We start from the raw sequence: 18,168 nt of genomic DNA, 5'->3' as shown, positions 1-18,168 counted from the left end.
TCTTTAACTATTTAAGCAATTTGAGTACTTAAATTCCCCCTTATGGCATCCCTGCAGAAAGAGAAGGCTTCCCTTTTGTCAAGGAGAAATTTTTCTTCAAGTCCCCTATCCAGAATAAAGAGTGTGTGTATGTGTAGTGGAATATTGTTATGGAATTATTACTTTCAGACTTGGAATAACATAGGATCCAGAGATTTATGGATGTGGGTCCTGGGTGGACAAAATCTGCTGCCTAAAATAGGCATAGACTGGGCAGGGAAGTACCAGAAGCCAACCCAACAATGCCAGAAGCACATTTGCGGCAGTGGGCAAAGTGGTTTGTTGAGGGTTTTAGTATTTAGTTGGACTTGCTCTGGCTCAATTTACCCTTACTGTATCAATAAATGAGAAACATTATTTAGAAAAAAAGAAAAGGAAGGAAAAAAAACAACACTGTCCCTGATACTATGTCTGTTAGCAGGTACAGCATAAACCCAGTAGTGCCCCTCTATATTCTACTCTCTCATCTCCCAACTTGGCTTTCATGCATCAATATGTCTCGCAGCATAAGGATTGGCTGATTTGGTTTGAGGTCTTGGAATATCAAGAGCTATAATTACTCAGAGGTTCTGCTTGGTAGTTATTAGAAGGGTGGAAGTGTCCCCTCCTAAACAATACACCTTTTTTACAGAAAAGAATGACAAAGCAAAACACTGTGTTCACATAAGCAGGACTGCCACAAAGTGCTTTACCAGCAGGAGAATCTGTGGGTCATAGGAACAAGAGGCTGTCATCTTTCTACACATCTACATTTTTAAAATTGTATTTGATCCTGATTCTGATTTCACAGCAATTGTATGCAGATGTAAATCTGCTGCTTTCAGCAGTACTATTCCTGACTTGTACTGAGACAAGTGAAATCAGAATCAAACCCACTGATTTAATTCAGCACATTGAAATACAATTGTATTTCAGAAAGTAGATAATTTTTTAAAATTTTTTGTTTTAAAGATCAACTTTTATTCCACATCCTTAACACCCATCATTTCAATAACATTGTGAGAGCAAATTTGTATTGGGTATACAGTGACTAGGTGGCTTTTGTTAACAGTAAAGCAGAGAGGATATAGCACTGTCAATGTGCTGCCACTGCAAGGACAAAAGTAGTTTGTTAAGCAAATTAATAGATCCATGGAAGAAGACCATGCTCCCTGCTATGAAAAAGACAAAAACAGTTAATGTTTGAAGAACTTTTTCCAGCAGCAGAGGGAGGAAAACTTTGGAAGACAATCAAATAACTCAATACACTTAGGTGCAGTGGTGAAAACTTGAGTTAACTTGAATGAGGTCCTGTCGGTGAGGAAAAGGAGACCAAGCCCAAGTTTATCTAGCAGTTGCAGTAAACCACTGCATATATGCAAACTTGGGCCGAATTTATTGCATAAAGAACTCTATGGCCTTTTGTAAAGGAAGTGGTGACTTTGCTTCTTACAAGGATTTGGAGAACAAAGATAGACACTTTGGGCGCGTCTACACAAGATGCATTAATGCACATTAGCCTAATTTTATGTGCATTCGGGTGTGTGTCTACACACGCACGCCCTTAATGTGCATTAAAAATGGTGAATTTAGGCTAATCATGCCTAAATTTGATACCTGCAATATTGGGGAAATGGGTTTTTTATTGTTAGTAGGTGGGGAGGGTGGTGGAGGGGCTTTGTTTGTTGTGGGGGAGGGATGAGGCTGGGGGTTTGGTGGGCAATAAAGCTCCTTTGTTTCACCCATGTACATGTCCTGATAGTGGTGTTGAGAGTGGGCAGAGGGTAGGGTGTGTGCACAGCAGGGCAGGTAGGCTGGAGCAGGAAGTGCAGAAGGAGGGGGTCAGGCAGGGGCTCCCTCAGCCTGACCCCCTTCTTCTGCACTTCCTGCTCCAGCCTCTGCTGGCCTGGGCAGGGGTGGGGGCATGCTGGGGCCAGCATCTTGGCCAGCAGCAACACAGGGAGCTAGTCATCACTGGCAGGGGCTGGGCTGGAGCAGTGGGGTGCTGGGCACCACTAGTAGGGGCAGGAGCAGGGGCAGCCCTGGTGCAGGGAGGTTGGGCACATGGTTCCTGGGCAAGGAAGGGGCTAGCTAGGGATCAGAGCTTCCAAGATGGCTGCCAAGCTTCCAAGTGCTGGCAGGAGCTCCCTCAGGTGGCCACAGGGGCACATGGCAGGGCTGAAGGGACTTGGGACTAACTTTAATGCCAAGTGCACTCATTTTAGTCCCAAGTTGCTGCATGTGTAGACACCTGCCAAAAATCGCTTAATACATATTGAACTCAGTTTTGTTTATTTGCACATGTAGACATGCTCTTTTTCACCCAAAACTGTAGAAGGGTTGATGTAATGAACTAAGGATTTGTGATGCCATCAGACTTAGTTACATAGAAATCCTAACTTTACCCTGTGGAGCAAATCAATCTGGATGACCTGTGCAAATCAGCTCTGAGAAGTTCTTTTGTGGAGCATTGTGGCAGAGCACCTTTGGGGGTGCTCACCACTTAAGGGCTTTCACAGTCTCTGGGGAGCCTGCTTTGGCGAAGCAGCGGGGGAAACCTCCCCCAGGAACTATTCTAAGGGAGAAAGGTGGGTGGCAGAGCACCTCTGGTGTCTGCCACTCTAAGAGCCTGAACAGGCAACTGGCAGGCGTGGCCCAGCTCTGATGAGCGGCCATTTTAAGATTCATGCCAGCAGAGCTAAAGGCAGCACTCTGCTGCCGGGCACCGAGGAAACAATACCTCCCAGTGAAATTGCTGCTCCGGTAACACCAGGAGCTAAGGGCAAGAGCTGATAGGGATGGTCAGGAGGCTCTTGGTCTTGGGCAAGATCTAAAACCGCACCCTGCCGGGGATGGGTGGCCTGGTGGGGCTGTTTGTGGCAGAACAGCCTCCCAGAAATGCCAAGCCAGTTAGCACCCTGGTGGAAAGCGAGTAGGGGCACGTAAACCCCAGCTTCAGGTGGGTCAGTTAACATCACAGGTAGTTTGGGCCACCTGAGCCTCTATGGGGTGCAAGACCCCGGAGAGTGGAGCCAAGCATGGCTGCGGCCACCTGAGCTTGTGGGGTGTGTGTAACCCCGGGCCCCAGCACAGGGGGGCAGAGTATAGGCCTCAGTGGAGGTGTAGAGGGGGTGCAGTGGGGCACCTGACAACCTGCAGCAGAATGGCAGCTGGGAGGCCTGGAGATCCTAGCAAGGGGTACGGAGCCTAGCGAAGAGGCAAGGCACCCAGAGGCTAGGAGCCCTGACTCTGTGTGTGTGGGGGTGTGTGTGTGTGGGGGTCAGTGAGAGTGAGGGGCTCAGAGCCCAAGGAGAGAGGCCAGAGTTAGGGGCCGGGATATAGTTACAACATGTGAATGCTGAGAGGGGTGAGTAGTGAGGCCCTGTGAACAGGGGGCCTGAGATGAGATCCTGTGAGGAAAGTGTGTGAAGTGGGTCCCAGTGAGCAGGGGGCTCAAGGGTAGGCCCTGCTAACATGGGGGCCAGGTTAGGTCCAGGTAAGCCTTCAGGTGCCTGAGGCCACAGGTGGGCTGAGGCTAATTGGGTGGAGCAGCTGAGGAAGTGCCATGGGTAAACAATGGGGTGAGTCAGGAGCCCCTAAATCAGAGCAGCTGGGTGGGCAACCCAGTGAGGGACTAGAGGCAGAGTCACTCCAGTATTCTGCAAACTGCCCAGCACTCGCTCAGATGAGGGTTGCAGGAGAGGCCCAAGACACTGCTTGCTTGCTGGCTGGAGAGTGCAAGGAAACAAGCCCCGGGACCCTTTGGGAAAAGGAGGAGCAGTATGAGAGACTGTGTGAGAGGAGGGGAAGTGGGAGAGGCCTCGGTGAGAGGGAGGCAGTATGAGTGTGGGCTGTAATAGGGCAGAGAGTGAGAGGCCTAACACTGGGATGAGTTGAGCCCAGCCTCAGACCAGAGCAGACCTCAGGTGTTAGGAACATCTGTGAGCATATCTAACCTCCTCTTGAAGACCCCCAGGGTAGGGGGGGAGAGCACCACCTCCCTTGGGAGCCCGTTCCAGACCCTGGCCACTCTAACTGTGAAGAAGTTCTTCCTAATGTCCAATCTAAATCTGCTCTCTGCTAGCTTGTGGCCATTATTTCTTGTAACCCCCGGGGGCGCCTTGGTGAATAAATACTCACCAATTCCCTTCTGTGCCCCCGTGATGAACTTATAGGCAGCCACAAGGTCGCCTCTCAACCTTCTCTTGCGGAGGCTGAAGAGGTCCAGTTTCTCTAGTCTCTCCTCGTAAGGCTTGGTCTGTAGGCCCTTAACCATACGAGTGGCCCTTCTCTGGACCCTCTCCAGGTTATCCGCATCCCTCTTGAAGTGCGGCGCCCAGAATTGCACGCAGTACTCCAACTGCGGTCTGACCAGCGCCCGATAGAGGGGAAGTATCACCTCCTTGGACCTATTCGTCATGCATCTGCTGATGCATGATAAAGTGCCATTGGCTTTTCTGATGGCTTCGTTACACTGCCGACTCATGTTCATCTTGGAGTCCACTAGGACTCCAAGATCCCTTTCTGCTTCCGTGCCACCCAGCAGGTCATTCCCTAGGCTGTAGGTGTGCTGGACATTTTTCCTCCCTAGGTGCAGTACTTTGCATTTCTCCTTGTTGAACTGCATTCTGTTGTTTTCTGCCCACTTGTCCAACCTGTCCAGATCTGCTTGCAGCTGTTCCCTGCCCTCCGGCGTGTCCACATCTCCCCATAGCTTTGTGTCATCTGCAAACTTGGACAGAGTACATTTCACTCCCTCGTCCAAGTCGCTGATGAAGATATTAAAGAGTATCGGTCCAAGGACCGAACCCTGTGGGACCCCACTGCCCACACCCTTCCAGGTCAAAACCGAACCATCCACCACGACTCTCTGGGTGCGACCCTCCAGCCAATTCGCCACCCACCGGACTGTGTAGTCATCCAAGTCGCAGCCTCTTAACTTGTTCACCAGTATGGGGTGGGATACCATATTGAAGGCCTTCCTGAAGTCTAAGTATACGACATCCACCCCTCCTCCTGTGTCCAGGCGTTTCGTAACCTGGTCATAAAAAGAAACTAGATTGGTCAGGCACGATCTGCCTGCCACGAACCCGTGCTGGTTTCCCCTCAGCATAATTTGTCCTGCCGGGCTCTCACAAATGTGAGCCTTGATAATTTTTTCAAAGACTTTGCCAAGGATGGAGGTGAGACTGACTGGATGGGTGTCAGGGGTGGATGAAGCTGCTTACATAGGCCCAGGAGACCAGGGCGTTCGAAGGGCAGCCTCACACCTAATTAACACCTAAATTATGTGTCATCAAGGCATGGCAGGAAAGAAAGGTGGGTGGTGTGCTCAGAGGCAGGTGAGGAGACTAGCACTGTGGCTAGTCAGAGTCCCCACTTTGCCACAAACTTGCAGTAGACTAACTTTCCAGCTGACCAAAGTTTGAGCGAATATTTCCCATGTTGGGATTAAATTAGCTTTTATTTATTTATTTTCAACCCAAAAAGTTCAAAAAGTGAGCATGTTGTCAGTAAAGATAGCTGACATGCCTGAAGAGACGAAGCATTTACTGATAAGGTGTCCAGATAGGATCCTGTAGTTTTTTGGTTAAGTTGTGACTATCATGAAGCAATGAAAGAAGAAACAAGAGAGGCCAGAAAGTATTGGAAATTGTTCTTCTTTTACAGTAAATCACTCTCAACTTCCCATATGCAAAGAAGGGTTAATTGCATTTTCTTACCCCTTAGAAGTGTTTGTCAGGATAAATGCATATCCGGTGATATGTTGTCCATGTCACAGGGCGTGACTACACATACGTTTGATCTGGGATGAGTTTACTTGTGAGTAAACTATTTGTGAGAGAGGTTTCTACACATGCGGGGAAGTGAGAGCAGATTTGCTGCTAATAACTCCGTGACTATGGAGCTCAGGCTGGAATATAAGGATCTTCTAGTCTCTATTCTGCGATCACAATCTTGGAGCAGGGGGCTTGGAGCTCCCTGCTGCTGGGGTAAGGGGACATTGGCCCCAGCCGGGCTTCAATGGTAGAGCCCCTCCCCAGCAGCAGGCAGCTCCCAGGGGCAGGGAGCAATTTCCCACTCCCTGGTGGACAGCTGACTGGGAGCAGATTTGCTCCTGGTCAGGCATTTACACAAGTGCTACTGAAAGTAAATTTGCTACCTGCAAATGCAAGTAGCAAATTTACTAGTGATTAGCAAGGTTTACTGTGTAGTAAGCATGTGCATGTGTAAATGCACATGCATACTGCACAGTAAATCATGCTACTGCACAGTTAAGTATCTCTTGTAGATGTGTCCACAGTCTTGTAGAACAGTTCAGTCTAGCTACTGCAGCAAGGATCCTCTTGGTCCTTTAGTCAGAAGTCAGGAAGAGGTCAGGACCCAAAGGTCAAAAGCCAGGTATTAAATTAGGGAGGCAGGAGGAAGAGGCAAATCTGAGACACCAGGCCAATGTCAGTGGAAAGCTTAGAGCTAGAGACTGAAAATCAGGAGACAAACTGAGGTGAAGAGCCATGGTCATGAAGTCAAAAGGCAAGCAAGGTCAGGAACTGGCGTCAAAAAGTCATGAGACAAGTCAAGGTCAGGAGCCAGGAAGCAAGAACTAGGAAAATGGGGCAGGAGCAACAGACAAAGCAAGGGGATGCAAACAGGCCACAAGTAGATAACAGACACTGCAGCAGTAAGAGTGTTGCACAGCAGGAGTCAGTGCTGGGGCACCCTTACATGAAGAGCCGGGGCCAATCAAGTTGCTGAATAAAGGCTGTTGTGGAACCCAGGTGGACAACTAGTTGTTAAACAGAGGAGCACAGACTTGATCTGTACAGCAAAGGAGTTCAAAATAAATAGGATGGATGGAGTATTCATGTCACATTTTAAAAGATGCATAATAAACTTCTTCAATGCTAAGAATGTCCATGCATGTCATTAAATGCCTGGTAGAAATTATAAGAGATAGAAGGCAGACAAGGTTCCTTGGGTGAATTTGATATCTTTTATTAGACCAACCCAAATGGTTGGAGAATAGTTACTAAGCAAGCTTTCGGGTTCAAAAACCCTTTGTCAGGCTCAGGAAGCTGCAGCAGTTGGTGGCTTATGAACTCAACCCACAATTTTACCTTACCAAGTGAGCAAAAATTGTTGAGTGAAAAAAGACACATTAAGGTGAGTACAGTAATTTCATCCATTACAGCAATGCAAGTAGACATATTTCCACTATAAATAGAGCCAGGGTAAATCACCAGAGTTTGTAATATGGGGCTGGGAAAATTAGCCAATGACCTAAAAATGCTTCCCACTAGATGTCTGAATCCATTTCACACTGTAAAAAATAATCACTGAAGAGAGAGGAATAAAAGTAGACAAAGAGTACCAGATGGTGAAGTAAAAATAGATTGTACAAGCAAGTACAAAAATAAAAGTGTAAGAAGGATAAATATAGCCAAAATGCATTACAAGACTATTGTATGCCTACTTTAAAATTTCAAAACTCAAAACAATTGACTTGAGGCTACCTCTTACTATTAATAAAGCCAAGGTTTCCTTTAATCCATTAATTCCCAAAGCAATGCTATAAAGGTGATTGTTTATCTTATTTAACTGCAAACCCCAGAGTAGCTTGGGTATCTTAGATACTGGCACTCACTAAGATGATTTGTATTATTTCTTCAAGCAATTTATGATTAAATAAAGAATTCAGAACATCAATTTAAAACTATCCCAGGCCAGATTTACAGCAAATGTAAATCAACATAGTTCTGTTAAAGTAAATGAAGACATACTTTTCCCTTCTCAGTTAGCAATGTCTACACCTGCTGGAAAATCATTGGCTCCCACAACTTTGCCAGCACACGCTCTGCTGAGTGGCTGATGAGCGGTAACAGTCCACTTGAGTTGACTTATTAGAATAAAGCAAATCTACATCCTTGTATTAGATGGAATATGCTTGTTTCTAAAGCTATTAAGTATTCTTATGTCTGATTCCACACTGCATCATTCAACATGTAGGGCAGTGTAAATAAATTACATTTAGTGGTAAAACTAGTGAAAAACTAGAGGGACACGGGAGTAGATATGAACCCTTATTTTGAAACAATTTTATTGAAGGAGGCAAGAATTCTTGTGGGTGATATCTTTTATTGGACCAATTGAATGGTTGGGATGGACATAGACAAGCCTTTGGGTATCCAAAGTATTCTCTCTCAGGACTCAGGTTTATTGAAGAAGAAGTTTCAAAAGGCTTTAAATCATGACAGTTCCATCAAGATCACAGGGCAAGATGTGATTACAGTATCTTATGAGAATTTATTACATTCTAGAAAGGGACATGGGAGCACATTACAGCATGTGACTCCAGATTACAACCCTCATGGATATGGTTGGCTGAAAAACCAGCAGACAGAATGCCTCACATTCAGTTTTCATAAACAAACCATATAAAATTGTCTTGCACAGACTGATACTTGAGTATGAATATTTCCTGTTAAGGGGTTTTCATAATGAAATCTAAAAATGAAACATTTTTATAACAAGAGATTAAACATGAGGCAAAACAAGGCCTTTATTGGATCATGTAATGTATTTATTGTTACTGTTGAAATGGTTTTCAACAGTAACAACAGATACATTACATGAATTGGGAAACATTGCAGGAATTACAGTGGAATTATATAAAAAATTAGGCTTGATCACTGTGGCCCCTTTCTAGCTTTAAAATCCATGAAAAGGAGCTATTTTGACTCTTAGTTACGTATTCAAAATGAATAAAATCTGAGGCCTGGCTGGACTGGGATTTTCATCTTTTCTGTGCACAAAAAAGATACCAGTGGTACAGTTATTCTGCCACTTATGTTTAAGTGCTATGTTGTTTTCTCTGTAACCAAGATACACTGTTTTTCCAGAGTTTATTCTTCCAGTTGTGAAATTCTCCCAATTTATCAACCATTATGTGATCTAAAGAGAATATTCCTCATATAGGGAAGGAAATGTATGGCATAGTTGAAAAGCTATCTATACTTGTGATGTTTAACATTTCCTCTCAATTTTTTTTCCAAGAAAGGTGTGTATGCCTGCATCCCTTTCTCTCTCTCTTGGATGTGATGCATCCAAGAGAAAGGGGAACACAACTTTATATATTTTCCTTCATCCATCTGTCCTAGTCAGGATCCTAGTCTCTTTGGTTTTGATCTGTAATCCTTGTGTGTGTGATTGCATTGATTCAAGTGATTAAACCTTGCAGAATCCAGCTTTTCTCAGGGCAGCCTGTCATGCCAGGACTGAAGCCAGGTCTGAAGGGTCATTTCAGGGTCAAGAGAAGCAGCCAATGTCCAAGGGGAACATGCCAAGTCAGATGGAAGAGAAGCTAGGAAGCCAGAACCCAGGAGATCCATCTTGGGAACCCAGTCAGAGGTCCAGAGGCTCAGGCAGTCCATGGGGTCAGGAGACTAGCCAGGTCGGACAGCAAACCAGAATTGGATCAGGTATCCAGAGCATTAAGCCAAACTTGGAATCTGTGAGCAAGCTGGGTCCAGTATCTGGAAAGTCTGTCAGGAAGCCAGTAGCAGCACAGGCCAAGGATGTAACAGCCAGGGTATAAGGTTGAACCTAGTTGGCCAGACACTTCCTCTTTCAGGTTAGGGTTTTATATTAGAAGGGTTAGGCTAGCCACTCCATTGGTAGGCAGTGGGCGTGTGGCTAGGCCCACCTATGAAGTTTGCCCATGTTCTGTTGGGGCAGACTGGGATGAGCAGCCATGCCATACAAACCAGAGCCCTGAGTTCAAGGCCACAGCCTCTATGAAATGCAGGCCAGCCACTGAGATAAAGAAACATAAATATTACATCAAGTATTTCATTGGGTCCATGGATGCTTAACTACCTCCAAAAATCAGACCAATTTTATTTAAATGCCTACCTTTTTGCTTTGCAAACATCAACCTGTACAGTGAATAAAGCAGGTGTGCTGTGGAATAAATTGCTATTGAACATGTAATAACAGGCTGCATCAGGGCCTAACCAAGAGCACATTGAAGTCGGAGGAGACAGTCCTACAGACTGAACTATGACTGGCCCCAACGCATTTGCACAGGGCAAGAGTCAGAAGGGTGGATGATATACCCTTAGTTCTGACATTTTTAACTTGTTTAGCACTTGACTTTGAAACTTTCAAATTCTTTAATGAAAAATGATCTTTTCAAAATGGGATGAGTCACATAGTATATTGTACAAGTCCACTGATATTGTATTAAACTTAAATTACTGAGGGCTGTTTATCTCGTTCAGTGTCAGAGTAAGATTGACAGAAAAGACAAAAATTATCTGTAAAAGGCACATTTTTATTTTGTACCTTTTCTTTTAACTGTTTTCACTAAGATCTTATAACCTTGTTTGAAGACTCAATTTCAAAACAGCTCAGGTCTCTGTGTTTATTGGTTTGCTACAAAACAACTTTTATTCCCACCCAAAAAGTTCTCTTGCCCTACTGACTTATAAGAGCTCTGCCCATGGATCTGGGTTGCACAATCTAAAGATCATTCCATGAAGGGGGGATTTGCAAAAGCACAAATGAAAATTGTATTTGAGTAAACATAATAAAATGCAGTTGTCTTAAAGGAAACCTTGCTAAATACAATGCTTAGCACCAAACTGCTGCCAAAAGCAACAGGTATTCAGTAATAGAAACCAACCATGACATTGATTAAATGCAATCAACACTGAGCATGCCTACAAAATACATGGCCCATGCTGGGCAAACATGCTGATGGAAACCTTTTTTTTTTTCGTGTGTGTGTGTGTGTGTGTGTGTGTGTCCCCTAAAAAAATGGGTGGGTGTTCCCCCTGCAGGGAACTGCTATTGGGCCTGGGGGTACTGCAATACCAGGCCAGCAGCTAAGCCTAAGCCAGCTCTAACATCCTTCTCTTGAGGATAGGTTAGTTCAGCCCATTTAAATAAGATATATGGTAGTGCCCGTTTAGCACAGTCCCCCTCTTTTTCAAGTCATGGTGAACCACTAGGCATACATTTTACTTCTTCACTCCCACAACTGATCTGCACCTTCCTTTCCCATTTCCAATGATTTTTGTTTCTTCACCAGCCTTAAATGCCTGGCAAACATCACCAAATGGGGCACCAAACAGTTCAGCCAGAATCCCTCTGTCACCTCCTCTCTCAGCTTGTCGTATAATTAGTGTGGCTCCACCCTCTATGAGGTAGAACCAGACTAGGTTGCCCTGTGCCTCATCAACATATAAATTTTTGGAGGATCGTAGGACATGTAACAAGAACACCTGGTTCCAATCATGACTGGGGTACTAATTAGCACATGGATCCTTTGTGGGGGGTGTCTGGAATACAGACACATACTGAGCAGTGGGGTCAGTAGGGCTGTTGGCTGAGTTATGCTGTTAACTCTGGTGAGCCCCAGCCCAATGAGCTATATGGTAAATCATTACGCTTTTGGCTTTGGACTAACATCATGCAGTTTGTTCTATATATAACGAGGTGCCAAACTGCCGCTTAAAAGTATGTTTATGGAGTATGTGCGGTAAAACTTGCAGCAGTTTCAAGAAAGGTAAATACATCAATTCTGGATACATTAAGTCCATGGATACTACATACACAAATTACTACAGTTATGTTTAATCTCAAAGTCTGGGGTGTTTTTTTCAGATTTGCTTCTTACTTCCATGCACTCCAGGAGAGCAGAGTCTGATAGAAGGGAGATGGGGAAGGGGCTGCAAGAGGAAGAAGTTGAAGGGAAGCAGAGGGAAAGCGGGGTACATGACCCCAGATTTATTTTCTGTGCTGTAGCAGTGGGAAGGAAACAAATTCCTTGGGGAAATGCCTTAGAATCAGGGTCATCTCATACTCAAGCAGATATAGTAAATGCCCATCATATTCTAGGAAAGCTGGGGGCGTTTATACATGTGCTCCGGCTCTGAAAGCCTCTCTAATTAAAGTGCCCAGAGCATCATGTGTCTTAGTGTCCCCATGCTGAGAAATGGTGGAGGGGAGCTTTAGTTAAAGCACTCAATGAGCTTTAGTTAAAGCACCCCTGCCGCCATTTTTAAGTGCGGAGACACTGACACACGTGACACTGGAGTCTGCTAGAGTGCAGTGATTAAAAAAAAATAGAACAGCACAGCAGAACATTTTTAATAAGCTGTTGGAGATTGACTTGTCCTAAGGTGTTGAAATGATTTCCTGTGGTAATTTCTTGTGTAATTTACAGCGCATTGGAGCAGCCTTGATGCACGTGTATAAGCGCCCTAGGTGTCTGCTTCCCATTTGTGCATTTGGAAAAATCTCCCTGCTCTAACACAAATAAAATAACCACAAGTCACTTTTAAAAATACTTATCCATAATCGCATTTCTTTCCATTTTATTTTTGGTATAGGCAGGTTTGACTGTTGACATATTAATTACCCAAATGAGATGCTGCAAGGAAAGCAGGACGATATTTTTATCACAAGAAATCATTTGAACACCTTAGGACAAGTCAATCTGCAACAGCTTATTAAAAGTCCTCTGCCTTGTTGTTCTATTTTTTAATTAATTACATCAGTCACCTGCACTTCAGCAATTCGAACTTTTCATTGCATTGCTAAGCAAAGATCAGGAACTCCAAGAATACTGTACGGGGCTACAACCAACACTGGCTTTTTTGTCAGTCCTACTCTCATCTTTTTCAGTCATGCTGAGAATCGGTATTTTGGTGGTGCTTATCTTATTTCATAAGCCAAAGTTGCTGGTTACCTGGTGAAGTCATTTTACAAGTGTAGTTGAGCCACGAATGTCATGCAATGCTTTCTGCTGTGCCAAAAGAAAAAATGTTTTCACAATCTTCTCCATGTCATAGAAAAATCCATATATATTACAGAAATAATATGTTCTATAGGCTATGACAGAGACTATTTACAGATGTGAAAAAAACCAAACCAAAACAGAGCTTTAAATGCCACATGCCCCTGCACTGAGCACAGCACATGCCCAGAAGAGGCATCGTGTTAATTTGACCCGGCTTGCCCAACGTCTGTATAGACCACACACTTCAGTGGGGCTTTGGGGGGCTTTTATCTAATAGCTGATTCAATCAGCTATTAGATAAAAGCCCCCAAAATGCTGAAGCACGTGATCTATACAGACGCTGGGGAGCTGAGTTGAACTAACATGCTAGTTCTTCCGGTCAAGTGCTTTTTTTTGGTTTTTCACACATCTGTCAGCAGCCTGAATGAAGCTTAACTGCACATTTCAAGAAAAATATATTAACATGTGCTGTACAGCTAGCTGTTCACTCCAGGCTGCTACCAATTAGCCATTTGGCAATTGCTTGCTATTTTTGCCCCTTTCTCCAATTGTATGAACTGGCATCAAGCCAAGCTTGGCTTGTGAAAATCTACATAGAGGGCAAGGGGAATGAGAAGGGCTGCCTGTTTTGTTTACAGATCTGATGGGAATGAGTCTGAAGAGCAGGGAGAAGCAGTGCCTTCTTGAGGGGAAAAAAAAGCAAAGCCCTACAGCTTCAGGGAAAAGTCCCACAAATGCAAAACAAGTATAGCACAGAGGAAAAAAGTACATTTTTTCTGTCAGTGGCAGCAGTCCCTCGACATGAGGATGACAGTCTTCCAGTAAATAGGGAAGTCACTGGTGAGCCTGTAGATGACTGAGGAGGCCAACCCATGTTTGACTGCAGATGTGGCAAACAGTTCTGGAAAGATGAAGCAGGTCCTGGTGATGTCAGGTCACAGCATTTTCCCTTGGTCTCTCTCGTCTGTCTGCCTCCACAGTGAGGCGTTTGCTCTAAATCGCTGATTCCCTGTTATACGTCACAGCACCACTAGAGATGATTCAGTGCTGATTCAAGCTCCCACAAATTAATGTTAATATCACGTTTCTTCAGATTGGCCTTCAAGGTGTCTTTGTGTCTCTTCCTTAGCCTACCTCTAGAGCAGTGACCACTGGTGAGACTTGGGAGGCATTCTTATGACAGGTCCTGTCCGAAGGAGTTGGTGCTGTATATACATGGCTTCAATGCTGGTGGTGTTTACGTGAGCCCGAGCACTGGCATTCATTCTTCTGTCCTTACAGCTGATATGGAGGATTTTCCAAAGACATCACTATGATATCGCTGAGTGGTCTGCAACCACACCGGGACTTGCTTAGAATCTCTTTGGCAAGAAAAGTGAGTGTATTGAGAAGAACACAGGTGAGGATCTTCCCAGCTCTGGAAAGGACTACAATACCACAAAAATTACTGCAATCTCATCGATCTCCTTTCTTGAATATGGTAACAATTCTGGTATCTCTCAAGTTACTGGGAAGCTGTTCACGTTTCCAGATTTGAAGAAGTGGAAAAGTCTTTCTTTCAGTCCTTGGACCATATCTGTTAAGCTTCCGCTACCATAATAGTTCAGCATTTCACGATCTGTAATGCTTACATCCCTGTAATACGCCTCTGGGACAAGAGAGTACTGTCCTTTCCTTCTGCAGTTAGGGAACTGAGACAAAAAGAGACAAAGGCCAAGATCTTCAAAGTACATAGTCACCTATTTCTCTCTTTAGGCACCTACACCTGCTACCTAAATCCCTCACTGATATCTTCAAAGCACAAGCTCAAGCTTCTGCCTAACACTTTACATTTAAACCAAAGGATTTTAGCTATTTAAAGTGCAATTATGCTTTTGAAGGAAGATTAAACTACACTGGAATATTCTGGGACAATTGTATCGACACACAATGACATTTAGGAATGCCTATTTTAGAAACACTGCAATTAAACAAGCCTCAAATTTCTGCCCAAAGGTACCTAAGCTTTAGCAAATGTGAATGTATAAAACCATGGTAATTTAAGCTAGCGTCCCAAAGGCTCTGAAATGTACTTCTCAAAGTGGAAGCTACTGTCCATCTCTCAGTCCCACCCCAGACTGACACATCATTTAGAGCATATCCCTGGGATGTGAGAGTCTGAGATCCAAGTTCCTGCTCTCTTCTGTTGCAACTATACATTTTGAATAAATAATCATTTGGCCCGAGTGAGAGAGACTGTGCCTTTGGTTCAATGGTCATGGCACTCACTTGGGAACTGGAAGAATGAGGCTCAGGTGCTTGAAGTGGTCCAATAAATATTTAATAAGGTAAGCAAAGCTACACCATAAAATACTGACAGCAGCCCTAACAAGAATGTCCAAGAGCCTGGTGGTAATGGCACTAGCCTGGAATATGGATTCAAGTCTGAATCATAGAGCAGTAGGATTTGAACCAATGTTTCTCACATTCGAAGCAAGCACTCAAACCAGCAGGCTATGGGACATTTGGAATTAAATAAAGCAGTCTACTTTGCTTTCAGGGTTGGAGGAGGTCTCTCTATCAAGTTTTTCACAGATGGGACTTGGAGCCTAATTCTAGAAGAAGGCTCACAGCTTAGCCCTCTAATGAGCAAAGGAAGGTACTTCCCTGACCCTTTTCACTGTTGACTAACTTAGACAACTCAACTGGTTTCAGAAGATCCTTTTTTAAGCACTCTGTTGTATATGGAGCCTGGGCACCCAATTCAGGTCTCATACTACTGCTATATGCCAGGGTATTCATTAAGTAGTTATCCCAATGTCTATGATTCCTTGAGGATTTATTATGTGACTAAAATAAAATTGTGATAAATTTGCATGACAAAGAAAGGAAATTAACTTAGATATTTTGAATTCCAAGCTGGAGCTCCAAACTTTGAGCCATCCTCACTAATAGCCCCAATCCTCTAGCAAAAAACTGTGTATTGGAGAAGATCATGCAAGTGGTACAAAGGTTGATGCAATATGCACAGGTTTTAGCTTCTGATACCAAAGAAATAAACCAAGAGCTTAGTGATATGGTGGTAAGCAATACACCAACCTCTTACCTCAGTTCCTAGAGTTTGCTGAATGTAAAAAATATCAGAAGCAAAAGATGAGCTGTTCCCAAGGCATCTCTTCTTTTCAAATGCATCTTAAGTTCGTGGTCCTGCTCCTTCACCATACATCTGAGAGAAACATAGAACTGCCATCCCAAAGTAGACAAAATCGCCTTTTGCCTCAGATCCCTACATTCAGTAATGACCAAACATGAAGGTGTGCAAGAAAGGCCTAAAATGCACGTTGCACTTTATTGTGCAATACTGTGTCCTCATGGAAGTGCAAGGAACAATTTTTTAAAAATGTTTTTAAGTGATCGGTCTATTCAGAATAAATTCAGACTTAGGTTTGAATGTAATACCATGGCAACATGCTCTTTAGAAATAGCTAGAGAGGAGACAACTGCAAAAAATTACAACTATATAAAACATACAGCCTATCACCTCCTGCTCAAATTCAGCTCGGACTGATAAAGGTCATTTACTAATCTGTGTTTCCATGAGTGGTTATCGCTCGCCAATAAAACGAGACTGGCAATCTCACTCCAGTTCCTGAGACACATGTCCTACCTGCCTCACAAAACCCAGCCCAAGTAAGCAAGGTTGTAAGAAGTCTGAGAATAGACCAAGGACGAATGGAGATCGGGCAACCTCTTATTTCCATAGCTGGTCTGTCTAGGCCAGAAGAGTTAGACAAAATGAACAGTAGGCTAGGGGAGGGAGGAATCCCACTGCAGACTGCACATTCAGAAAACAGGGTTCAACCTCTGGACACAAGCTGAAGAATTACTGGCTCTTGGCTACTATCAAAGCAACTGATCCAGCATTATTTGGGCAATGATAGTTTTGCTACTCAAATTAAATGGAACGTGACCAACAACTCTCCCCTACCCCCTACCCAGCTCTTTACAGTACCCTTCTTCCCAGAGGATTAATCCTTCAGATTGACATTACATTTCCAAAGGCCTTGAGACCATAAAGGGAGCTGCAAGCACAAACCTTAGCGCTTCATGAGTGGGATATTGTGAAAAAAAGATTTGGGAACACATATCCCCCTCAGGAGGTTCAGAAACTTAGTGCCATATTCCATTTCCATTCATGTCATTGGTAGTTTTGCCACTGAGTTCAGTGAGAGATTAATTAAACCCTAAATTTACTGCCTGTGTAAATCAGAATATTATCATGCATTTAATTAAGCAAGTTACATGGATGGAGATAACACCCAGAGGACTTGTTCCCTAGTGGTCTATTTCAAAAGGCAGTTACTTTATATCATCTTATACAACCATACTGGGTAGCAGCAATCAACAGGAGGCATTTTGGCAGAACAGTTATAATACCTACTAATTCAAACTAATTCAATTGCAGCTTGCCCAGACGCATAATTAAAATCCATAAATAAGAAATATGGGAAACTTTCTCTAAGAAGAATCAATCAGTTCAAATGAGTTGGCACAATCAACCAGTGCACTGGGGAGATAACACACAGAGGCTGTTGTAAAAAAGTACAACAGCTTAGCTTTGGTAGCATTGCACAGGTTAGAAATGCACAGGAAAGCACTGGCAACAGCCAGTGATCAAGTATGAGCTGGTGCAGTCTAAAGTTGTAAATCCAGCTGTAACGGAGCCAGAGGCTCCTGTTATTTTAAGGGAAAAATGCCACAGGCCAACCTTGCGGTGTAGGCAGGCAGAGGAATGGGAGCTAGCTGCACTGCAACAATCTGGCTGTGCGGGGCAGATTGCAGACAGCCTGACGGTGCAGGCTGCAAGGAGCTGGGTTGAGCTGCAATAAGGAGGGGCAAGCTGATCATAAAGCCCAAGAGAGACCTCCTGTGCCTGACTGGGGACTCACCTGACTGGAAGGTGACACCTCCAGAGCATATAAACCCAGCACCAGAAGCAAGTTGGCAATTGGCCCCCTGCATGCTGCAGGGAGCAGAGCTCTAGGGAGGGAGGGTTGAAATAGCCTGGCAAGCACCCAAGCCACCCATGGGAGCTGGGAGGTGAGAGCCCAAAAGGAGTTCGGGCTTGCAGGATGACATAAACCCAGCGTGGGCGGAGATTTTTTTGAAAACGGTTGCTTGTCCTTGTGTTGTATTAAGTTGAAACCAGAGGACTGGACTGTAGCTATGGGGGTGGCACGGAGGCCACAGGGTCACCCGGAGGCACCTGCACAAAGCCATGTAGGAGTCAGGGACCATAACGGGGCTGAGCAGCAGAGCCGTCCCTTGGGGGTGTGAATTGGGGTGACTGCCCCGGGCCCTGCACT

General features: G+C 44.4%; 1 protein-coding gene across 3 annotated transcripts in view; it reads right to left on the bottom strand.

The window, feature by feature from the left end:
• The window catches only part of CREM (cAMP responsive element modulator), a 78,340-nt gene that overhangs the window by 7,583 nt on the left and 52,589 nt on the right, over positions 1–18,168 (bottom strand). The window contains exon 8 of one of the 3 annotated variants that reach the window (XM_025192856.1): positions 13,167–14,514. The exons of the other annotated variants lie outside the window; for them this stretch is intronic. Coding sequence (XP_025048641.1) covers positions 14,451–14,514 — 64 coding nt within the window. The 3' untranslated portion in view covers positions 13,167–14,450. Of the gene's footprint in view, positions 1–13,166; positions 14,515–18,168 lie in introns of those variants that run through there. 3 annotated transcript variants of the gene reach the window in all.

This window comes from Alligator sinensis, unplaced genomic scaffold (genome assembly GCF_000455745.1).
Source record: "Alligator sinensis unplaced genomic scaffold, ASM45574v1 scaffold1316_1, whole genome shotgun sequence".
Lineage (NCBI taxonomy): Eukaryota > Metazoa > Chordata > Crocodylia > Alligatoridae > Alligator > Alligator sinensis.
Note: the sequence above shows the minus strand (reverse complement) of the source record. Positions and strands in the feature narration are given on the sequence as shown.